Source organism: Panthera onca, chromosome C1 (assembly GCF_046562875.1).
Source record: "Panthera onca isolate mPanOnc1 chromosome C1, mPanOnc1 haplotype 2, whole genome shotgun sequence".
NCBI lineage: Eukaryota > Metazoa > Chordata > Mammalia > Carnivora > Felidae > Panthera > Panthera onca.
This window is the reverse complement of record NC_138346.1, coordinates 167767441-167792839: the sequence shown is the minus strand read 5'-3', so window position 1 is coordinate 167792839 and position 25399 is coordinate 167767441. Positions and strand designations below refer to the sequence as shown.

General features: G+C 38.9%; 1 protein-coding gene across 5 annotated transcripts in view; it reads left to right on the top strand.

Annotated features, from left to right (window-relative positions):
• DNAJC6 (DnaJ heat shock protein family (Hsp40) member C6) overlaps positions 1-25399 on the top strand; it is a 155603-nt gene that overhangs the window by 30477 nt on the left and 99727 nt on the right. The window contains exon 1 of one of the 5 annotated variants that reach the window (XM_078451814.2): positions 17902-18132. The exons of the other annotated variants lie outside the window; for them this stretch is intronic. Within the exon in view, the coding sequence (XP_078307940.2) occupies positions 17937-18132 (196 nt within the window). The 5' untranslated portion in view covers positions 17902-17936. Of the gene's footprint in view, positions 1-17901; positions 18133-25399 lie in introns of those variants that run through there. 5 annotated transcript variants of the gene reach the window in all.

Here is a 25399-nt window from a genome sequence, read left to right as displayed (position 1 = left end):
GGGATTGAGCCTCATGTTGGCCTGTGTGTTGAGCATAGAGCCTGCTTAAGATTCTCTCTCTTTCTCCTCCCTCTACCCCTCTCTCCTGCTCATGCTCTCTCTCACTCTCTGTCTCTCTCTCAAAAAAAAAGTTGTAGCATTCTATTATTTAACATTTTTTCCCCAAAGCTAAAAGTACATAAGGACATAGTTAAGTGGATTTTAAGTAATTGACTTTGTTCTCTTAGAAAGGAGATGAAAATGTATTAAGAATAAATGTGAATTCAAGTATTGCCACCTTGAGTGGGATAAAGCTGAGCTATTTTCATAAAATAAAGGCATTGCTGGGACTATAAGGAAGGAGAAGGTTAGGAAAGGATCTAGGATGTACTTAGTGCCCATTAAACTACTCTTCTAGGTGCTATAAATATCACCTTTAATTTAAAAAAGCAACTCTTTGATGTAGGTAATATTAGAAATGTTCAACATGTTTTGAATAATTTGGCTAACACAGCTACTGGATGGTGGAATCTAGGATTTGAACCTAGATCTGTGTTTTGTCTTTTTCCTTTCCTCTCTCCCTCCCTTTCTTGTTTATGATGAAGATTGTATTGTTCTGTTTTGTTTTTTATTTTTTTTTAATGTTTATTTTTAAGAGAGACAGAGCACGAGCAGGGGAGGGGCAGAGAGAGAGGGAGACACAGGATCCGAAGCAGGCTTCAGGCTCTGAGATGTCAGCACAGCACAGAGCCCAACGTGGGACTCGAACTCATGAACTGCCAAATCATTACGTGAGCTGAAGTTGGACGCTTAACTGACTGAACCACCCAGGCGCCCCTTGTTTTGTTTTTAAATGCATGCTATGCTTTTCATTGTAGAAGCTCTATAAAACACATATTAATCATTTAGGCTTCCTGCATAACAAACCACTCAAAACTTAGTGGCTTAAGACTATATTTATTCAGCTCACAGTTCTTTTGGCCAGGAGGTGGGCTCTGCTGGGCAGTTCTGATCTGGGCCCGTCTTGGCTGTTGTCAGTGAGGCTTGCTTGCTGTCATGTGTGGGATGACTGGGCCAGTTCTTCCATGAAGCCTCCCAACCAATGGCAGACTAGTTTGAGGTCATTCTCCTAGGGAAGGGGAGGGGAGTCCAAGAGAGCAGACACGAGTATACCAGGCCTGTTGGTTGGGTCTAGGCTTAGAACTGGTACAATGCCACTTCCTCTCTTAGTCCCTTCCAATAGACTGGGTAGTCTAAACAACAGACATTTATTACTCACAGTTGTTAGGCTGGGAAGTCCAAGGTGCCAGGAGATAAGATTCCTGGTAAGAGCCTTCTTCCTGGCTTGCAGAAGTCCACCTTCTTGCTGTGTCCTTACATGATGGAGAGAGAAAAAGCTCTCATCTCTCTTCTTTTTATAAGGAAATGAGTCCCATCACTGGGGTCCCATGCTCATGACCTCACCAATACCTAATTACCTCCCAAAGCCCCTACCTCCACATACCATTTGGGGCTACAATAGATGAATTTGGGGGGGACACAGACATTTAGTCCATAACACCCTCTGTTGTTCAAAGGAAGTTTTAAGGCCAGTACAGATTCAAGGAGTGAGGAAGTAAACTCTACCTCTTGATAAGAGGAAATGTGAAGGAATGTTGCAAAGTGGTATAGATGGCAAGGAGTGGCAGTGGGAGGTGGGGGGTGAATGCAGCCATTTTTGCAAACAATCTTCCAAAACATACAAAAGCAAGCATCTTTTAAATAATTCTAAATACTACTATGAAAGTATAATTACTGTTAATATATTGGTGTATTTCCTTCCATTGTTTTGTCTATGCACATATAGAGACCGACCTTTTTCTCTTTTAAAAAAGAATATGATTCATATCTAGAATCTGATTTGTGTTCTGATAATTTCCCTTAACATTATATTGTAGGTATTTCCCAGGCATTAAATATTTCTTGACAATGTGGTTTAATCTATGATGCATAGGAAGCCAACAATAAATTTCTGTGTTCTAGGCACTTTGTTAAGCACTTTCACAGTTATCTTGATTAGAAGCAAGTTTCCTGTTAATTTCCAGGATTTATAATCTGCTGCTTCAGTGAAAAAACAATGCATTTTATGTGATGAAATGATCCAGAGAAAATTATAATAGTTAAGATATTATCAGCAATTCCCATTTTTCCTGTGAAAGCTTAGCCTGTCAACTATAACTGCTGAGGAAAGGGCAGTCTCCCCCTTGTAAATGGTGGGAAGATTGGGACGCTGACAACAGATGAAAGTTTGTGCTCTGCATTTCTCGCTGATGCTTAAAGACACCAGTTTGCTGGACTAGTTCAGGTGTTAAAGTTACATTGTTGGCCGTTGAAGACTGTTTTGGTGAACAATTTTATTTGCAAAATTTTGATTTTGATTCTGCGAACAGAGTGATAGCTAGTTAGACAAAAAGGTGTAGTGGAGGGAACACTTCCATTTGTGATAGTAAGAGATTCATGATGCTCGTGAATCAATAGATACAGAGAAGTTGGGATTGTTCCCATATGAGCACCTCTGTCCCATTGGCAGGCTCTATGTCCTGAGTGATCAATCAGAAAATATAGCACCCATGCTCCAAGGCCACCTGTCCAACCCTTTCATTTTATAGGTGAGGCCACATCATTATTAAGTTATTTGATCTGGCTGTATTTCAGAGTCATGGTGAGCATCGGTTCTTACTGTACAGTTAGCATAATGTGATAAGGAGCATAAAATTTGGAGGCCAAAGACCAAGATTCAAGCCTCGGCTTTCTATTTTCTAGCTGTCAACTATGAGCAAATTACTTAATTTCTGTTGTCTCATCTATAGTTATAAAAGCTTCAGTCTTCTTAGAGTTACTGTGGAGATTGAGACAATTTATATCTGCACTAATACAGTAGCCACCAGCTCCCAGTGGCCTTTGAGCACTTGAAAGTGTGGCTCATCCAAATCTAGACGTGTTGTAAGTGTAAAATGCACACTGGGTTTTGAAGCCTTGCTTGAAAAAATATAAAGTATCTCGCTGATTACTGATTTCAACATGTAGACTACATATTGAAATGGTGATATATTGTGTTCCTTGAAGTAAATAAAATATATTAAAATCAATCCACTTGTTTCTTCTTCTTCTTCTTCTTCTTCTTCTTCTTCTTCTTCTTCTTCTTCTTCTTTTCTTCTTCTTCTTCTTTCTTCTTTCTTCTTTCTTCTTTCTTCTTTCTTCTTTCTTCTTTCTTCTTTCTTCTTTGTGGCTATGGGCACCTGGGTGGCTCAGTCAGTTAAGCGCCTGGCTCAGTCAGTTAAGCACCTGGCTCTTGATTTCATTTCAGGTCATGATCTCATGGTTTGTGAAATCAAGCCCCACATCAGGCTTTGCACTGATAGCACAGGGCCTGCTTGGGATTTTTTCCCCCTCTTTTCTTTCTCCCTGTCTCTCTGCTCCTTTCCTGCTCTTTCTCTTTGTCTCAAAATAAATAAATAAACATTAAAAAAAATTTTAAATGTGGCTACTAAAGATTTAAAAATTATATATATGGGGGTGCCTGGGTGGCTCAGTTGGTTAAGCATCCGATTTGGGCTCAGGTCATGATCTCACACTCTATGAGTTCAAGCCCCGTGTCGGGCTCTGTGCTGACAGCTCAGAGCCTAGAGCCTGCTTCAGATTCTGTGTCTCCCTTTCTCTCTGCCCCTCTCCTGCTCCTGCTCTGTCTCTCTCAAAAATAAATAAACATTAAAAAAATTTCAAATAGAACTCATATTTGTGGCTTGCATTATATTTCTACTGGTCAGCACTACACTGCCTGGAAATTCCCTGTAGAACATAGTGTACAGAATAAGTGTGAGCTATAGCCACAAAAAGTATGGAAGGTTTGAATGGGTAGGGATTCTAAGTGATAGCATAAGATTATTATTTTACTATATTTCTAACGCAAGCTTTATTTAGGCATCTTAATTTTTCCTCTTAAAGTGTAGCAGGGAAAAGAGAGGAGTGATAATCCAGCTATGTAAGCAAACAGTAATGCCAGTACATTAAGATGATGCAGGCATTGTGCTAAGTATTGTCTTAGGTGGGATTCCTTTGGTACGTGTGGGCCTCTTGAATTCTTAAGATATAACTGCTGTTTTTTTTTTCTTCTCTCTTCCTCTCAAATTTACTTCTTCCTTCTTGACAACAGTGTTCTCTCAGTTGACTTATCTCCCTCCACATTTCACAAGGTGTGGCTCTTACTACTCCTGACCGTCATCCTTATTCTAGGAGAGGACTCAGACCTATTCTCCCTGGTTTTAAATTGAAAAGTCCTGTGAAAAGGCCAGGTTGACCTAGCTTGGTTTCAGTTAGCTATCCCTGGGCCGTGGCTCTAATTCCAATGCCAGATGAAGAAAATTTCCCGGTGAAAGACTTGGTTAATAAGAGATTGAGTGTGTATACTGTACCTACCTTAGGTAATTTAATAAGTACAGCTATTCTGTGGGGTAATACCTCAATTTATAAATGAGGAAACTAAGGCTCAATGATGTTATATATTTTGTCCAAGTTTAAACATCCAGGCTGGAATCTCAGATCTGTCACCAAAGCCCATGTTCTTAACCACTACACTGACAGAATTTGAGAAAGTTGGGTTGTGTTGACTTAAGTTTTACTGAATTAGCAATTTGCTATTTTCTCCCCGACCAAACTCTTTTCCACTGAAATTTGTGATAGGAATGAAGGTAAGGCAACTGGCCCCACAGTAACATGCAGTAAATCTTTCCTGAATTGAAACCTATACTCCTGTGCTCTCCAATCTTGTATCCAAAGCTTTAAAGGTCACAAAAAAGGTCTACCATAATTATCTTTGTAGTAATGAGTTTAAAACATATTTATCACCACTTGGGCATTTGCTTTTGTAATTTTTGATCATACACTTTTTTCTTTTTTTTTGGTGCCTGTCACATAGTTGGCAATAAATATTAGCTACTGTATTTACCATACTAGCAAATGTTAGCTATTATATTTACATTAATAAATGTTAGCTATTATGTTGATTACATTAATACATATTAGCTACTGTATTGTTAAAAATCATATCCAATTATACCTTATAACATTTCTAATATCATTATTATTTTTTGCAACAGCTTTATTGAGACCTGATTTATGCACCATATAATTAACCCATTTAAGTTGTATCATTCAGGGCTCCTGGGTGGCTCAGTCAGCTAAGTGTCTGACTCCTGATCTTGGCTCAGGTCATTATCTCACGGTCTGTGGGATTGAGCCCCACTCTGTGCTGACAGTGCAGAGCCTGCTTGGGTATTCTCTCTCTTCCTGTCCTTCCGCTGCTCTCTCTCTCTCTCAAAATAAATAAATAAACTTTAAAGGAAGTGTATCATTCAGTGGTCTTTGATACCAGAGTTGTGCAGCCAATCACATACTTTCTTTTGAGAACTTTTCCATCTCATTTTTCACCAACACGTGATTTCCTACAGTCTATACAATATGGGCATAGTGATTTCAGAGGCAAAGATGAAAGGGCCATCTTCTGTTATTTATAAACAATACCTGGCCCAAAGGAAATACTCTTTAAAAATGATGATCCAGTGGCCCCTGGGTGACTCAGTTGATTAAGCATCTGATTCTTGATTTCAGTTCAGGTTGTGATCTCACAGTTCATGATATTGAGCCCTGCTGTTGGGCTATGTGCTGGCTGACATTGCAGCAGCTGCTTGGGATTCTCTCTCTCCCTCTCTGCTCCTCTCCTTCTCACATGCATGCACTCTCTTTCAAAATAAATAAATTTAATAAAATAAAAAATAAAAATGATGATCCATAAGTCTTGCAAGAAGATGATCTGGAGTATGTGAATCTCCTAGTCAGGTTAAAAAGTACATTTCAAACAAAAATGATTTTTTTTGCATGTTTATTTATTTTTGAGACAGAGAGAGAGAGAGAGAGATCATGAGTGGAAAGAGAGGGAGACCAAGAATCTCAAGCAGATTCTGTACTATCAGTGCAGAGCCCAATGGCAGGGCTAGAACTCACGAACCATGACATCATGACGTGAGCAGAAATCAAGAATTGGGCACTTAACCTACTTAGCCACCCAGCTGCCCCCAAACAAAAATATTTCAAAATACTATAAATCTAGGCACTTTCCATTACTCAGTAGAAATGGTTTTATTTACATAGGAAACTAGCAATAAGTGACAGTACTGGCAGAATCCATATTAAGCAGTGCGGTAGAAAGCTAAGAGCTCTGACCTGTGCTGGTCAGAAAGCCAGCCAGTCCCTTATATGTAGTTCTGAGGTGTGACGTAGTAACAAATGCAGTGACTAATCTTCATTGGATGCTAGGCAGTATACAGAGCAACTTTCCCTTATATCTTTCGTGGACTCTTCTCGGTGGCAGTGACCATTCTTCTATTTAACATGTATATATCCGTGTCTGCATTGTGTCAGGCATGGAGTTAGAGCAAACATGGCTGTGCCATCATGAAGCTTATAATCTGATGTGGGAAGTCATACATCTAATAGGAAATTTCAACACAAATTAGTGTGTTGTAAGTGCTATGTTAGATGTACAGTGTTCTGAGAACTCTGGTTTTGAGAACTTCGTTGGTTTCCTTGGGGAAGTGCTATCTATGCAGGGATCTGAAGGGCAAGCAGGAATTGGCCAGACAGGGGATCATAAAGAAGCTTTATGTTTAGACTTAGAATGGAGAGAGGGGCAAGTGGTGAGGGCTGAGTAGCTTATCTTAAAATGTGAGGAGTTCATGATGTTAAATACCTTAGACAGAGGGCAGCTGGAAGCCCTCAAATGGTTTTAAGCAGCTGAGTCACATAATTGGATTTGCATTTCAGAAAGCCAAAAGTGAATCAATTTGTTCACTTCCCGGTCTCAATATTCTTATCTTTAAATTGAAAGGAATATCCTGCCCTTTATAGCTCCATCCAACTTTAATATTCCATAAATTTCTGCTATCCTGGAAAAACTTAATTCTATGCTGATTTCCACATCTTTTGGGCAGCAAGGCCTTACTAAGATTATGATTAGTACTTGAAGAGGTGAGTTATGTGGGGATAGGAGTGAATGAGAGTAGGGACAGGAAGCTGAATGGATGATATATTATTTCCACTGGGAAATAAGGAGACAGAAAGGTTAGGCAGGTTCCTCTGAAGTCTCCTGAAAGGGAACTGGTGGGTGATTTTAATTTCTCAGTACACAGTGGAAGGGCACCTTGCCCCATTACAATATAATGAAATATGATGTTCCAAAAATTAAAGTGCTTCATACTGAGATATTTACTGATGAAATAACAGAAAGTCTGGAATTTGCTTAAAGGTAGTTAGGGATTTATACGTATAAAACATGATTGGCTATGACTTGGTAATTGTTGATGCTGAATGATGGGTACAAAGGGATCAATTATATAAATTCATAATTTGTATATGTTTGAAATTTTCCATAATAGTAAAAGATAAAATAATAAAATAAAGATGCTCTGACTTATTATCCAAATTCTTTATTATTTTTAGCATGAATGGAGAAAGAATCAGACTCTCTCTCACTTGTTCATATTGAAATAGACTCAGGACTACTATATCATAGCACTGACACTTTGCTTTAAGTTTTGTATCAACTTTAATGCCTTAAAATGTTACAGACTGCATTGAGATTATGTGGGCAGATCAAAGAAAGAGAATTACACCCCACAGAAGGAGCACTTCTTTTAGGGATTTCATTGATGACATAGAGCTCTGTAGCTCCGGGCTGGGTCTGTCTAAGAAGGCAGTCTCTGGATAACAAGGTGAGGTGGAGAAATCACTGGCTTTGGAGTCAGGCATAAGAGACTCCGCTATGTGTCAGTTGAAGGATAGTGACAAGAAATAACAAAATAGATAACGTTCATTGTATTGTGCTAAGCTCTTTATGTACTTTATATCATTTGATTATAATGACTGCTCTATGAGTTAGATGCTACTATTTTACAGATGAGGAAGGTGAGGCATAGAGAACTTATTTGTCCATAGTCACATAGACTAAATAATTGCCAGTAAATGTTGTGGCAAAAAAAAACAGCTGAAATCCAATGGTTAGGTTGCATTTTGTATCACAGTGAAGATTAGCTTTGGGTGCACCTCACAGAAAAAAGCAAGTAACAGTGGCTTAGAACAAAATAGTTTTATCTTTATGAAGTCCAGAGATAATCAGTCCAGGGTTGTCATGGTCCTCTGGGAATCAGGTTCCTTCTATTGCTTCATGTGGAAGTCTTCCAACCTCAAGTTTACTTCATGGTCCAAGATGTGTGCTGGAGCGTCATATTCCAACCAGAAGAAAGGGAAAGGAATGGAAGAAGAACATGAAACCCACCTCCTTTTCAAGGATGCATACTAAAAATTGCACATATCATTTATACTTATATCACAAAATCATTATTATTATACCACAACTTAGTCTCATGTGTATACCTAGCAGATTATAGAAAACTTGCTTCTGGCAGGTCCAAGACATGAAAGATGACTGAGAAATATATTTGTTGTAATAGATGGCCATGTGCCCACCCAAAGATCAAGGTTAGCATAGAAGAAGATGGAAAAGAATATTGAGGATCACTGACAATCACTGTTTAGCTCACGCTCAGCTGTGTGTAGAGCTCTGGTCTCCATGGTTATGGTAATCCTTCTCAAAAGACCTTTCAGGTTTAAATGGGTAAATAGATTAAAATAATAATAATAAAACCCCAGGCAATTTTGTGCCCAGGAAATGCTAGTTTTTTCCCCCTTCAGTGAAATATGATTAAGTGGGTAGCAGTGGTTTGGTGCCCTGGACACTCAGCACTCAAGGAATGGATTCTACCCACATCTGAGGTGATCATAGTTTTCCTTATCACCATCATATAGGATTTGTCACATGCACTAGGGCTCAACCTTTAGGCACCAAAGGGTGGTTACAGAGAATAAGCACCTACATGTTAAGGATCTTGAACATAAAATCTTATATAATGAACTCAGGGTCAAACATGGGGATATCTAAGATTTAGGGAAACTTTTACTTCAATGTAGATTTGTACTTGCTTTGAGGAGCTATTTACCACATGAAAATTTTCAGTTTGTTATTCCTTAGACTGAGAGCAATTGAACACAGGGCCAGTTTACGGTAGTCTGTCAGTGTCTGTCCATTTAAGAAGCTGATTTCCTTGCTCATAAAATGACAAATGAAAGAAACAGGTGCTTCTATGAGTTACTCTTGGAATGGTAATGTAGGTGTTACATTGTTAAACCATGAGCTCGTCCTTGAAAAGTCAAGGGTAAATTGAATCTTAGCAAGTGGAGCTGTGTTTTAAGGGAGCTTACTAAGAAACCCATGGTGAATTTTTCTGTAAGTTAAAGATGGCCTTTCAAACTTTCTTTTTTTTTTGCATTTTCATTCGGTTAGTGGATACTGAACACCAATTACTTGGCAATTACCAAGTTAGGCCTGGTAAAATGTGATGAATGTTGTCTTTAGCTACCAGAGGTGCTCAAAATACCTGAATTATAAATAGACAAATAATATTCTCAGGTTAACAGATAGTCAAATAATAGTAAAATTTGTTGCATCAGTTCTAAAACAGCTTTTAATATATTAACACTTGTGCAATCTTGGAACCTTTTAAAGATGTCATATGTATATCATAAGTCGTGTATTTTTCTTAATGCTTTTCAAAATGGACGATTTCTTAGATTTGATGAAATGCAGCATTTGAGTAGGGCTTTAGTGTTAATTATGTGCTTTCATAGACCTTATTTCATTTGATTCTTTCTGTGAGGGAGGACAAGTAGTCTCTTCAACTTCATGGAAAGGGAATGTGGCTTTGAGTGGGAAATTAGATTATAGAACACCTACATGTGGAGAGTCCTGAACTCATAGTTGTATTTTTCTTCCCAAAGAAAAAATGTCTTTTTAATCTGCATACACATATATTTATACATGTACACATGTGCAAACACAACGGGGGGGATAACCTTCTTTCAAAGTGAGGAGCTTTCTTTTAATGAATATGAAGATTATTTTTCCTTCTAGTGATTAAAACTAGGCCAAAGAGTAGCCAAGTATCAATTTTCAGGAGCACAATATATCAAGTCCTCTAAGCCAGATAGTTACAAAACAAGATTGCCTATTGGGAAGCCACATACATTGAAAACTTGCAGGTTTCACTGAGCAGAACCTACCCTGTGGATAGTAAAGCAAGGGGAGTTCTGGTAAGGTGTCCCAACCATTTTTCACTGGCCACCCTTAGGTCAGATCCAAGAAATGACCCAAAGAGCCATCCAGCATTCACTTTGACCACTGGAATTGTCCCCTCAGACTGGTGCAGTGGCCAAAGCATAATCAGAAAGACTGGATTTTGAATACTGATCGCTAGCTGTATGAGCTTGGGCGAGTAACTTAACCTCTCCAAGTTTGCCTTAAAAAAAAGGGTAACACCTTTGCAGGTGGTTGGGTGGAAATTATGGTAGATAAGGTACCTGGCAAATGGAAAGTAACTAGTGACAGTTATTTTTATTACTGTTAGAGATTCAGGGAGGCACAGGTTTGGGGGTATTGAGTTATCTTAAAAAAAAATGCCCTGGCTGGAAAATTTGTCCTGTCTTGTAGGAGACCCAGCATTCCATCAGGCATCAGGAACAGACAACCTCATTTCCAAGGAACTATTGTAGGAATAGTTGAGGTTTTCTTCTATTAAATATTACCAGCTCACTCAGTTTTTCCAGCATATTTCCTCATCTCTCTTGTGTATTGCTCTATGTGTAACTCTTGACAGCTGCCACTATTTAAGCATGTGTTCTGTAGTAAAACCTTGATTAACTGGGACTTAAAACTGGAACACTTAAACGGTCATGGTTTTTCCCTCTGGGCTTCATTTGGAGAAGGAAGGAAATGACAGCTAAAGTTTTGAGAAGGATAGGAAAATTTGAGAACTAGCAAGAATCCTGTAATCAACACCTTCAGTTTTACTGCTAAGAGGAGAATGATTATCAAGGCTACTCTGCTGATTAATAATAGAGTCAGGAGAGGATTCCAGCCCATTGCTCTTTCTTCTGGACTGTGGCCTAAAGATGTGGCTTTTGGCATCTGTCTTGGTGCTGTTACTCCTGTAGTTCTGGCCACTACTGTAGAAGTCTCAAATTCAAATGCCTTCAAGGGCTGACTGATGGTAAGAATGAGTGGGGCAGGCTGGGTATTTCACGTGGGGAAGTGGTGGTGAACTATGGCACTCAAGCTGGAGCCTATGAACCTTCTGTGAAGGCATGTAAGTTTACAATGAAAAAAAAGACAAACAAAACATGTTTGGGGGCCAGACATGGCCTGTTGGTCCTCAGTTTGAGCACTTTGCATTGTTTATATCCATAGACCTTTATTCAATAAGGACAGAATCTGAATTATATACCTGAGGCATGTTGCCAAAGAGAATTTCAATGCTATTCATTGATTTATATTAAAGCATTAAATTGAAGAAATGCATTTTATTTTATTTATTTTTAAATTTATTTTATTTATTTCAATTAATTAATTTATTTTTAAATTTACATCCAAGTTAGTTAGCATATAGTGCAACAATGATTTCAGGAGTAGATTCCTTAATGCCCCTTACCCATTTAGCCCATCCCTTCTCCCACAACCCCTCCAGCAGCCCTGTTTGTTCTCCATATTTAAGAGTCTCTTATGTTTTGTCCCCTTTCCTGTTTTTATATTATTTTTGCTTCCCTTCCCTTATGTTCATCTGTTTTGTATCTTAAATTTCTCATGAGTGAATTCATATGATATTTGTCTTTCTCTGGCTAATTTTGCTTACCATAATACCCTCTGGTTCCATCCATGTAGTTGCAAACGGCAAGATTTCATTCTTTTTGATTGCCGAGTAATACTCCATTGTATGTGTGTGTGTGTATATATATATATATATATATATATATATATATATATATATATATACACACCACATCTTCTTTATCCATTCATCCATCGATGGACATTTGGGCTCTTTCCATACTTAGGCTATTATTGATAGTGCTGCTATAAACATGGGGGGGAAAGTGCCCCTTTGAAACAGCATACCTGTATCCCTTGGATAAATACCTACTAGTGCAATTGTTGGGCTATAGGGTAGTTCTATTTCTATTTTTAATTTTTTGAGGAACCTCCATATTGTTTTCCAGAGTGGCTGCACCGGCTTGCATTCCCGCTGGCAGTGCAAAAGAGATCCTCTTTCTCTGCATCCTCACCAACATCTGTTGTTGCATGAGTTGTTAATGTTAGCCATTCTGTCAGGTGTGAGGTGGTATCTCATTGTGGTTTTGATTTGTATTTCCCTGATGATGAGTGATGTTGAACATTTTTTCATGTGTCAGTTGGCCATCTGGATGTTTTCTTTGGAAAAGTGTCTATTCATGTCTTTTGCCCATTTCTTCACTGGATTATTTGTTTTTTGGGTGTTGAGTTTGATACGTTCTCTATAGATTTGGGATACTAACTCTTTATCTGATACATCATTTGCAAGTATCTTCTCCCATTCTGTCGGTTGCCTTCTGATTTGCTGATTGTTTCCTTCACTGTGCAGAAGATTTTTATTTTGATGAGGTCCCAGTAGTTCCTTTTTGCTTTTGTTTCCCTTGCGTCTGGAGATGTGTTGAGTAAGAAATTTCTGTGGCTGAGGTCAAAGAGGTTTTTGCCTGCTTTCCCCTGGAGGATTTTGATAGCTTCCTGTCTTACATTTAGGTCTTTCATCCATTTTGAGTTTATTTTTGTGTGTGGTGTAAGAAAGTGGTCCAGGTTCATTTTTCTGCATGTTACTGTCCAGTTTTCCCAGCACCACTTGCTGAAGAGACTGTCTTTAATTCATTGTATATTCTTTCCTGCTTTATCAAAGATTAGTTGGCCATACGTTTGTGGGTCCATTTCTGGGTTTTCTATTCTGTTCCATTGATCTGAGTGTCTGTTCTTGTGTCAGTACCATACTGTCTTGATGATTACAGCTTTGTAATACAGCTTGAAGTCTGGGATTTTGATGCCTCCGGCTTTGTTCTTCTTTCTCAAGATTGCTTTGGCTATTCAGGGTCTTTTCTGGTTCCATAGAAATTTTAGGATTGTTTGTTTTAGTTCTGTGCAGACTGCTGGTGTTATTTTGATAGGGATTGCAAGAAATGCATTTTAGAAACCTGATCATACATAATAATTTTTGCATTTTGCCACAGAGAGAACAGAGACAGAACTCTTTGTTGTCCAGTTATGTAGGCAAGTGCATTCAGATGTCACAGTGGGTAGGACATTTACAGTTGGGACCCTAGGACCCCCTTACTACTGCTATACATAGACATTCAAACGTTTATAATTAGAACCCATAGTGAAAAATACATTTATGTCATTATTGAGGAGAAACACAAACATACTTTCACCACACAAACTCAAAACAGTAGCTCAAGAAACCATATCTTACCATATGCCAAAAACCGATGTTTTCTGACCTGTTTCATTTAATAATGGTAATGAATTGCTAAGTTTATTTTATAACCTAGTAAACCACAACGTACAGTTTTTAAAAAATCACTAGACTAGGTGACACAAATGCATTTTATTTGTTAATTTATTCACTACTTTATTCAGTAGATATTTACTCAATCTCTAGTGAGTGTGAGGTGCTCCTTTAGACATCATGAGGGATACAGACATGAGAAAACATGGATTTTGTCCTCAAGGAATCTGAAATCTAATAGGAAAGAGATGCATAAAAATATCTAAAATGTCAAGGCAGAACAATTTCTACATTATACATAATGTTTTTATATTAGCCTAATTTTACAGATAGGAAATTACAATTTTTTTTAAAAAAGTTACTTATCCTTGGGGTGCCTGGGTGGCTCAGTTGGTTGAGCATTAGACTTTGGCTCAGGTAATGATCTGACGATTCATGAGTTCGAGCCCCGTGTCGGGCTCTGTGCTGACAGCTCAGAGTCTGGAGCCTGTTTTGAATTCTGTGTCTCCCTCTGTCTCTGCCCCTCCCCCGCTCACACTCTGTCTCTCAAAAATAAATAAACGTTAAAAAAAATTAAAAAAAAAAAAAAAGTTACTTATCCTTATAAAAACAGTAGAATGATAGGGATAGCAGATAACATTTGTTATGCACTAGCTATATGTTAGGTACTGATTTAATTCTCACTACAGCCTTATTCTGATAGTACTATTCTTATGCTCATTTTACAAAGGAGGAAAGTGAGGCAGAGAGGTTAAGTACTTTAGGAGATACAGCTAAAAGAGTCTGTAGAAATAGGGTTCAATCCTAGGAAATATGGTTCTAGAACCTCAATTTTAACCGGTATGTTATACCTGGAAATTTAAAAGCACGGATCATATTCCCAGATGGGTCATGGCATATATCATCTTCTACTCCCACCACAAAATATTGTGACATCTGTTGTGATGGGAGAGTATTTTGAGGGGGTGGACGTGATGGGCAGGAATAGGGCCTGAACATTCCTCAGTGTGGATAACCTTTACCAAGTTAGTAAAAGTGACTTACTAAGTCAGCAGTAGAAAAGGCAAAGGGAAAGAATGCTACCCCCAGATCCCTGAAGAGGGCATCTAATTCTTTGGCTCTGTTCCATATGTGAGGTCGTATTGTCGAGATAAAATAAATTGTGGAGCAATCTTGCTTTTGGAAAAGCAGGAGAGTTTGGCTCTAAATGTTCACCTTGGATTTTACCAGTGCCATCTCCCTTCCTTAAGCACAGGTCCTCATTCAGAATAACACAGACAAATTTCCATTAGTATAATCCTGGAAAAAATAATACTGTCCTTTACTGAGCATCCCCCCCAGGGAAGAACTAGGACTATTGTGCACTGAGGACACAGCCGTGCCCAAGCCAGCCCAATAATAGTGATAATAGTGAATATTTAAGTATTTACTCTCTATGTGTTAGGTACTAATTTACTTCAACTATACAGTGATGCTGTTTATACTATGCTGTATTTTATGGAGTAGAAAAGTAAGCTCCTCATGCACAAGTGAACTCTTTATGAATTTGATCTTTAGGATAGTAAAGACAATTTTAGTGTCAAAATTGGTGCGTATTCCAATTTAAGCCCCAAACTAGTTTTTAGACTGTTGTAAATTAACATACTTATTGTATTTTCCTGCCTTTGTATGTTCTTTATATCCTTAATTTTGTAGGGTCATTAATAGTTACTCCTTTAAAAAAATTATTTATTTATTTATTTTGAGAGAGAGAGCAGCAGCAGAGGGGCAGAGAGAGAGAGAAAAAGAGATCAAGGGTTTGGGGGGGGGGGGCAGAGAGAGGGAGAGAGAGAATCCCAAGCAGGTTCCATGCTGACAGCATGGAGCCTGACGTGGGGCTCATCTCACAAACCATGAGGTCATGACCTGAGCCCAAATCAAGAGTTGGGATACTTAACTGACTGAGCAACCCAGGTGCCCCAACAGTTATTCTGATTAATTTTATTTATGTTAAATTAATGTCAAGAAAAAAATTCAGTGGTCCCTTTAGCCCATTCATGTTTTTCTTTAAATTTGCAAACTGGGGGATAGATATCCAAAAATACAAAGGCATATGTTTCATCTAAATTTCTTCCAGCAGTATGTCTGGAACTCTCAAAACAGTTGAACAAAAAGAACTGAGAGAGCTCTTTTTGAAAATAATTATTTTTCACTTTTGAAAAGTGGTCATGTCTAAATTCTCTTAATCCAGTGATTATAAATCCAGAATTTGCCAAGGCATATGATGGATACTAGGTATTTACTCTCCCTGTGTCTCAGTAATGAATTAAGAGAGAAGGAAAAGTGCAGAAAAAGATGATTTAAAATGTTATTGGAAAATATGTATTTACTAGACTTCATAGAGTATTACTTTAGTCAAGTACATAAAATAGCTCAATCTGACAGATTTGGAAAATTAAAAGTATGAAATCTGTGTTTAAAATTTTATTACAGTTTTAACTGCTCTCACTCAAGTTGTTTGATCTTGTAAATGAGCATTAACTGCAATTTGTGATTTGGGTCACACCAGACCTTTTTCAGATACTGCACTTTGGAAAGCAACTGGTCAGGGAATTGAGGTCTTCCCAGAGGGACTGGAGGAATCTGCAGCATTCTTGGCCTCTACTGATTCGTCCTATTCTTCTAAGACTTTGTGTTTGGGTGGTCCTTGAATAGGCAAATGTCTTTCAATCCAATTAATTTATTTTATGTAGATCTATGTAGAGCTAGAGTTTCTTGGAAACTTAGGGTCCCAAGTCATTAGGACCCAAGCCTCTTAGACGTTGTTTGATTTCATATCCTTAAGTGATCAAAATAACAGCAGGAGAAAGCCACGAAAGGTGAGAAGGCAAAAATGCCTTTGTGTGGGCTTAAGCAAATTTTATATACATGCACTTTTTTCTTGCTGATCCGTGATGAAACTCTGCCAAATGACTTTTGAAAAGCTCTTTACTTAGTCATTGCAAGTCCTAACAGGGAAAAGTATCATTTTAAACCAGGATTTTACTTGAAATGATAAAAATGAGAGATACTTCTGCAGTATTAGTAATTCAGGTGAAAATGAACATTTGAGACTTAGAGTTATGTCCAGGTTTTGCATGCCATGAAACATATAATGCTGGGGTTCTCTTTAAGAATAAGGAATATAAAATCACAAATATAAAATTAGGTGCATAGCCTTGCAAAGGGCTTCTGCAAGAAAGGGGCTCTGACCCTTCAGCTTGATTAACTTTGTGATTAATTCTGCACTGATAATGAGTGACTGCTTTCTTTGTTTTCTGAAAATTATGAAAGAAAAAAGGGGGAGGGGCTAGAGAATGGAAAGAAAATCCTTGTCTAGCTTGCTTCCTAACCATCCCCTCAAGCCAACTGAGTGGTATAGTCCTTTCTCCAGGTCCCAAGGTAAATGATGTCAGAACTGAAATTGCACCTGATTCGACCTCCCCTCCTCCCCCAATTATTCGTTCAACAAATAGTTCCTGAAACAGTCACATCTACCCCCAAGGTGGAATGGACCCTGTCTCGTACTTAGAATAGCCAGCTTTTTGAAATCTCACTTAGGGATCATTCCCATTATCCTAAATGTGCAAACTACTGCTGTTTCTTTCTGTGTTAGCATACATATAACTGGCATTTAACATGCGTTCTCTTTCTGTTCAATTAAGTTACAAGTCAGTCCTCCAGGACGATAACCTTTGATATGCCGAATCTTCCAGCAAATATAGGCTAAGTTATACAAAATGGGCGTGTCTGGATTTTACCAAGAGACCCCCTCGTCCCCAAAGCTTACCAAACACAGACACCCAGCCTCTTTCTTCTTTACCTCGCGCGCGAAAACACCCACTACCCGGGTCGTAGTAGTTCCCTCCCCCTTCCACCACGCCCCATTTTCAGCCCTCAGCCCCCCTTCTTCAGAGTCTCCCCTCCCTTACTCTGTCTCTTTTCTTCCCTCCCCGTGGGCCAGCCGCGCTTGGAGCTGCCCTGCTGCGCGGCGGGGCGACGCGGCGACACCTATAGGATTGCTTCCGGGCACTCCCCAGCCAGAGGGTGGCTGGCCCGGGTCCCGGAGCTCGGCAGGGCCGGCGGCTCCGCGGCGGCGCCGAGGACGCGCGCACCCGCTAGCCCTCCCGCCCGCGCCCTCTTTTTCAACCTCGGTCGCGCCGGGCGCCCAGAGCCTCCCTTTGCCCAGGGCGGTGGCTTTGCCGCGCGCCCCGCCAAGCTCCTCTCTGGTGGCCGCTCCCTCTTTCACTCATCTATGCGTCATGTCGGACACTTGATGGTTTTTTTTTCTTTTTCTTTCTTTCTTTCTTTCTTTTTTTTTTTTTTTTTTTTTTTTTTTTTTAAATTCCTCCTTCGAGCCCTTTCCACCTTCCACCTCCCCTTCGTTTCCCAGGTTGATTTTTTCCCCCCTCTTCTCTGGGCTTGCCCATGAGTCTCCTCGGGAGCTACCGGAAAAAGACCAGCAACGATGGTTACGAATCCTTGCAGCTGGTGGACAGTAACCGGGACTTAAGTGCGGGAAGCGGCGCGGGTGGCGGCAAGCAGAGAGTGAACGCCGGGGCGGCGGCGGCGCGGAGTCCCGCCCAGCAGCCTCAGGAACGCGCCAGCACCATGGACAGCTCAGGTAGCGCTGGCGGCGGGGTGCGCCCCGCTGAACTCCACTGGGTCCTCCAAGAGGCGGCCCACTCCGCTAGCCCAAGGCTCCCACCTCAGCCTTGGCCTGGGAGGGGCCGGGATGGAGCGAAGGCATCTAATACCACCAGAGTGTCGCGTCTCTAATTTCTCTAGTTCCTGGAGCTAGGAAACGTTAGATCTGTCTTGAGGCCCAGTGACTGTAGCGAGCGCCTCTTAATCTCGCTAGGCTGCTGAATACACCAGCTGGAGGCGGGGAGAGGAGGGGAAAGGGGAGGGAAGGGGTGGAGGCGAGAAGGGAGAGGGTGGCGCGAGGAGCCACTGGGAAGGAGGGCAGGGAGAGGCAGCTGCCTTCACTACCCAGCTGGATGAGGGGGAGAGGTGAAGGAGCAAGTGCGTTGAATGTTTTTGCAGCCTGCAGACGGTATTTATTCCAATTATTATTCTCGTAATGCTGATGTCATTTGCAATTCTGTAAAGCTGTGCCTCTTCTCAGTTTGGCTGTCTGCTAGGGTTAATGTTGTTACCTTTCTTGAGCAATTTTTACCTTGAGCAAATTTTTATCTAGAGATTTTTTACACAGCTTTAGGCTTTGTACGATGAAATTTATTTCATCGGCTATTGACTTTGATCTTATCTTTTTTGCATTGAGTGTACTAATATATCATAAACTTTACATGTAAGGAAAATGAAAATGCCTCTAAACTTTGTATCTGGGCTTGCAACCTTCGTTTATAAAGCATTTTGACAAGTTGGATTTCTCTCTGTTGGAAATGCTCTTTTAGTGATTTCCATAGCAAAACTGTCATTTAATATACGTATGTTGGACCAGGGGTATTATTATAGCTGTTTGCTCACCTTTTCAAGGAACCAGGATCAGAGGATTGTTTACATAGAGATAATTTATAATTGAAGTGCTCAGTGTTTTGTTCTACATAGGTAACTTTAATATATTGGACAACTGAGGAATCCAGAGGAAAGATTCATATTGGGTTTTTTGGGAAGTAATGAAAAGAAACTGAATTTAATTCCTGCACTTTGGAAATAAATGCTTGTTTCTTTTAATCGTGTAATGGCTCTCCCTGGACTACCATTTTCTATTTTCCTCATCCCATAAGTGGGATAAAATATTGTTTACATATGTTCAAGTGTCCTGGCCTGAAAACATATTTTACCCATACAAGCTCTTACTGAAGTTAAATAAGGTGTTGGTGCAGTGTTTTCTCAGGACCATTTTAAATTAAAGCTAAAGTTACCCGAAGGGACTAATGGTTCTAACAGCTTTGGTGTTGATGTTGTACACGGGTATTTGATTTATGATTTTCAAATCTTTGATAAAGTCCAGAGCATCTTTTGCCTGGATGTGATCTCTTTTAAATCTTAAAAAAAGATTCATGCATTCCAAATGATGCCATCATAATCCTTTCTGGAACGTAGTGGACAAGTACACACATGACTGAAATGGAATGAACAGTTTTCAAATGAGTGAGGGAGAGCCCCACTTCTGGAAAATGAAAGAAATATGAAATTTTGTGTAGTTTTCACTTTTCATAGGGATTTTTGTTTTAAGAATTGGAATTTGTTTTTAAAGTTTGTTACATCCTAGAATAAATTTAACACCTATTTCCTGAGTCTGTTATATGCCAGGTACTGTGCTAAGGACACTTCTGGCCTTTAGGGGGCTCATATAATAGTAGTAGTAGCTCAAACACACAGCAGCCTATATAGTAAGTTCTGGATTTTTGAGGATTGTTTTTTTTTACCAAATCACTTTTTCAATAGGTTTAGAGAATAAAAATGAATTGATAAACTTTTATAATGGGAAAACATTTTATTAAGAATATTGTTATCTCTAAAGTGCTTTGCTAGGAGTTGATTCTTCAATTTGATCAAACTAGCCTTGTATGAAGAGGTTGCAGGGATTCCTCCCTTTCCCCACTCCTCTTTCTGGTTAGGGGAATGTTGTGGCTGCCTTAGGGCAGTACTGTTTATCTTCTGACTAGTTTGATGCATAATTGCAATCGAGCGAAGTCTGGGAGGATGCTCTTTGTTCGGTTTGGATGAACGATTGGGCCCTGAGAGTGGGGTTTCTTTTAGTGGGTAGCAAGTTTCATTGACTAGTGCAACTATATCTATCTTGTCTAATTATAGTTCTTTCTTCTCAGATCCTCAAAGAGTGGCCTTGTGCAGTGTAAATGTATCCATTTGTTTAAGACATTTAATTAAACTCATGGATCATTTCTAAAGCAGCAGTGATCTACCCATTTATTCAACTCATTGTACTGTGACATGCTAGATAGAATAGGTGGTTCATGGGGCTTTTGGTCTAATAGAAATGTTTATGAGTGGAAAAAGTATGTCTAGAGGATTTAAAAATAAATCTAGAGGACTTAAAGCTTAGTTTTAATAATACCCTATGCTTGTATAACTATTTATAATAGGTAGAACATTTTATCTTTATCTTTCTATCTATCCATCTATTTATATCCAAGTTAGTTGGCATATAGTGTAAAGATACTTTCCAGAGTAGAATTTAGTGATTCATCACTTACATGTAACACCCAGTGCTCATCCCAACAAGTGCCTTCCTTAATGGCTGTCACCCATTTAGCACAATCCTCCACCCAACACCCCTCCAGCAACCCTCGGTTTGTTTTCTGTATTTAAGAGTTTCTTATGGTTTGCCTTTCTCTCTGTTTTAACCTTATTTTTCCTTCCCTTCTCAGACCTATGTTCATCTGTTTTGTTTCTTTTTTTAAAATTTATTTGAAGTTTATTTATTTTTGAGAGAGAGCGTATGAGCACATGACGGAGTGGAGGCGGAGAGAGAGGATCCCAAGAAGGCTCTGTGTAGAGCCTGACATGGGGCTTGAACGCACAAACCATAAGATCATGACCCAAGCTGAAATCAAGAGTCTGACACTTAACTGACTGATCCACCCAGGTGCCCCATGTTTCTTAAATTTCACATATGAGTGAAATAATATATTTGTCTTTCTCTGCCTGACTTATTTCGCTTAGCATAATACATTCTAGTTCCATCCACATTGTCGCAAATGGCAAGATTTCATTATTTTTGACCACCGAGTAATATTCCACATATATATATATTCACACACACACACACACACACACACACACACACACACACACACCACATCTTCTTTATCCATTCATCAGTTGATGCACATTTGGGCTCTTTCCATACTTTGGCCTTTGTCGATAGTGCTGCTATAAACGTTGAAGTGCATGTGCCCCTTTGAATCAGCATTTTTGTATCTTTTGGATAAATACCTAGTAGTGCAATTACTGGGTTGTAGGGCAGCTCTATTTTTAATTTTTTGAGGAACTTCCATGCTGTTCTCCAGAATGGATGCACCAGTTTGCATTCTCACCAACACTGCAAAAGTGTCCCCCTTTCTCCACATCCTTGCCAACATCTCTTGTTGCTGAGTTGTTAATTTTATCCATTTTGACAGGTGTGGGGTGGTACCTCATGGTGGTTTTGACCTGTATTTCCCTGATAATGAGTGACATCAAACATCTTTTCATGTGTCTGTTAGCCATCTGGATGTCTTATTTAGAAAAGGTCCGTTCATGTCTTTTGCCCATTTCTTCACTGGATTGTTTTTTGGGTGTCGACAAGTTGGATAAGTTCTTTACAGATTTTGGATACTAACCCTTTATCTGATATGTCATTTGCGGATATCATCTCCCATTCTGTTGATTGCTGGTTAGTTTTATTGATTGTTTCCTTCTCTGTGTGGAAGCTTTTTATCTTGATGAGATCCCAGTAGTTCATTTTGGACACTTATCTTATTTAGTTTCCCCAGAAATCTATTAGGTAGGGTAAGTGGCATATGTCTAGTCTTAGAGATTAGATATCAAACATCTGCACTATTGTTACTAGCTGTAGAACCTAGAAAAATTTTAAGCCTCTTCCCCATTTATAAAATAATCATAATAGTTGTTCTTAAAATAGAGCTTTTAGTTTGAAGCTTAAAACAACATTAGGATACATTTGCAGTTTTTCTTCATGTTGCTGTCTGTGTCTTTCCAATTAGATGAGGAAGCTTATTCTTAGAGATGGTAGGAGACTTGTTCAAGGTAAAATAGCTACTTAGTTGACAGCAAGATTCAGGTTTTCTGACTCTGAGCTCTAAGTTTTTCTCCATTGAACGGAACTGTTTTCCTGTGTAGGTAATAATATCAACTAATTATTGAGATGGAAACAATATTATCTCCTTGGATTTCCCCTCTGTTTTTAGATGAAAGAATGACAGATGTTCAGAGAAGTATAATGACTTTCTTAGTCAACAGACTCTCAAGTGGTGGATTCCAGAGCAGCCCCTAAGCCAGAACTGTTTCTAGAGCTGTCTGCCTGCCCTGGCTCACTTTCTCTTCATTTGAATTATTCTTTAGAAAAGATTGTCATTCAAAGGTCATCCTCTCATTTCCCAGATGGCACTGCAGCTTTCCCAGTTCATTAGCTCAGAAACCCCGTATTTCTTTTGGGCACATTTCACCTACCATGGAAAGCAGAATCCACAAATGTAGAACGCCCAGTCTTGAGTCACTCAATTGTTCCAACATTAGGCTTTACTTACCAAGTTTGTAATGACAAGCCATAAAACAGAAGTCCAATTAAAAACTGTTTCCAGATTTTAATGGGACTTAAGAGTATAAAGATAATGAAGAATGCTAAAATAAAATACTTTCCTGTTTAGTATAAATCTGATTGAAAGCAAAAATTACCTTTAAAAAATCCTATTCTGTAGGATGTAGTGTTTAAACACAGCATCTACATTTTAAATCAGGCTTTCAGGGCGCCTGGGTGGCTCAGTCAGTTAAGTGGCCGACTTCAGCTCAGGTCACGATCTTGCAGTCCATGAGTTCAAGCCCTGCGTCGGGCTCTGAGCTGATGGCTCAGAGCCTGGAGCCTGCTTCTGATTCTGTGTCTCCCTCTCTCTCTGCCCCTCCCCTGTTCATGCTCTGTCTCTCTCTGTCTCAAAAATAAATAAACGTTAAAAAAAATCAGGCTTTAACATTATGAAGTATTTATTTGGATAACTTCATCCTTCGTTGAAATAATATAAGCATATATGTGCTAATATTCCTTTCTTAGGAATACCTGTGCATTTAAGGGTCTTGTAAGGTGAAGGGAAAGTGATTTACTAATTTATTTAATGTGTGGCTAAAGTTTGAATGTTTCTGGATAGCCATTTAAGGATGCATCTGTGTCAAAGTTCAAATTTGCTCGGAGACTGCCAGGTTTCATAGACTTAAAAGGGGAATCTTTTGAATCGAGTTTTAGAAAGATGACCATATAGTCTATGATATGCACCTTCTGTGATGGAGCTATCACTGCCTTTGACGCTATACGTTTCCACTGTTCTCATCCTTTTATTTAAGCAAAATTGGACTTTTTGCTCTCTAGATACAAAATAAATCCAATCCCTTACCCACATGGCCACCCTTAGAAAATTAGAGAACATATCCTGTTTCTCTTCTTAGTCCAGTTTATTTCTAATCGTACATATATATATATGTATATATATACATATATGTGTGTGTATATGTATGTGTATATATGTATGCATACATATATACACATACATATATACATGCATACATACACATACACACATACATACACACATATACACATATACATACATACACATATACATATATACATACATGCATACATACATGCATACATATACATGCATAATATATACACATACATATATATATATAAACATGTGTGTATATATAATATATAATTTTTTTAACTTTAGCAAGGTTTTTTAGTCAATTTTTATTATAAAAGTTTTTATTATGTAGGTTTTCCATGCTCTTGTTAAAAAAAGAATTAAGGGTTACAGAAAAGAATGCAATGGAAAATATAAAAATAGGGGCACCTGGGTGGGTCAGTTGGTTAAGTGTCTGACTTCGGCTTGGGTCATGATCTTGCAGTTCGTGGGTTTGAGCCCTGCATCAGGCTCTGTGCTGACAGCTCAGAGCCTGGAGCCTGCTTCAGATTCTGTCTGTCTGTCTGTCTCTCTCTCTGTTCCTTCCCCACTCGTGCTCTGTCTCTCTCTCTCTCAAAAAAAATAAACATTAAAAAAATTTAAAAAAATAAAAATAAATGTCCATAGGATTGCAAATGAAGAATTTAGTGGTGAATGTTTCTGTTTGCTTCTTTCTCTGCAGTAAGGAGAAATAGGGGTGTCTGAGGTAACTGAAATGAATATAGTTGTTTTTCACTTTGAATCTTATAAATAAGTTATCTCTCTTGACTTACATATAACATAAAGAATTTTAAAATGCTAGAAATAAAGGAAGGCAGGAAAAAAAAAGCAGTATTGACTAAGACTGATTACATCCTTATATGACACCAATATAGAGATTGGAGAACAATATAATTGGTACCACTTTATGACTTCATGGAATAATATCTTGCCAATGAAAATATATCCCCACTGCTCTCAGGATAAAGCCCAGAACTGGACTTTATCTTAACTGGACCTCGGAAGCCCATCATGGTACCTCTGCAAGCCAGCCCAGTAGAACTTCTTGTCCTTTCTCCCCTGGTGGGTCCTCCCACCCCCATCTCTATGCTTTCATGTACACTGTTCTCTCAGGTTAGGCCAGCTTCTCCCATAGCCACCTAGATGTCCACTTTTCCAGGTTATTTTCTACTCATTCTTCAGCTCCTTTACCCTGGAGGCTGCATGGGATGACCATTCTCCCTGCGCCTCCAGCAGCTTGTATGTCCCTGCCATACCTCTCATCACACTGGTTTGTGATATGTTGCTTGGCCTCTCTTTCCCTCTAGACTGTAAGTAAAGTTCAGAACAGGGCTGTGTCTTACTCACCTTTGTCTTCTTGTCACTGTGTGGCACTGATAAATACTCGAATGAATAAAAGCATGAACTGATTTTGAATTTTCAAAAAGGGCATTTTTAATGAAATGTACCCATCCAACTCAAAAAATAAGCATACAGCTAGATTTTAATAGAAATGAGGCCAGACTTAATAGAAATGAAACTGTTGGCAGAAAGCTAGACCAACTCAGTAATGAGCATTTTTCATATGCAAGGACACTAGAGGGGAGAGAAAGATAATTAATACATAGTCCCAGACCCCCAAGAGATTTCTAATGTGGAAATGTAAAGAAATAATAAGCTTACCAAAAGACTGCTTTTTTGACCAAAAAAAAAAATGCATTGTATTATGCCATTCATCATTAAGAT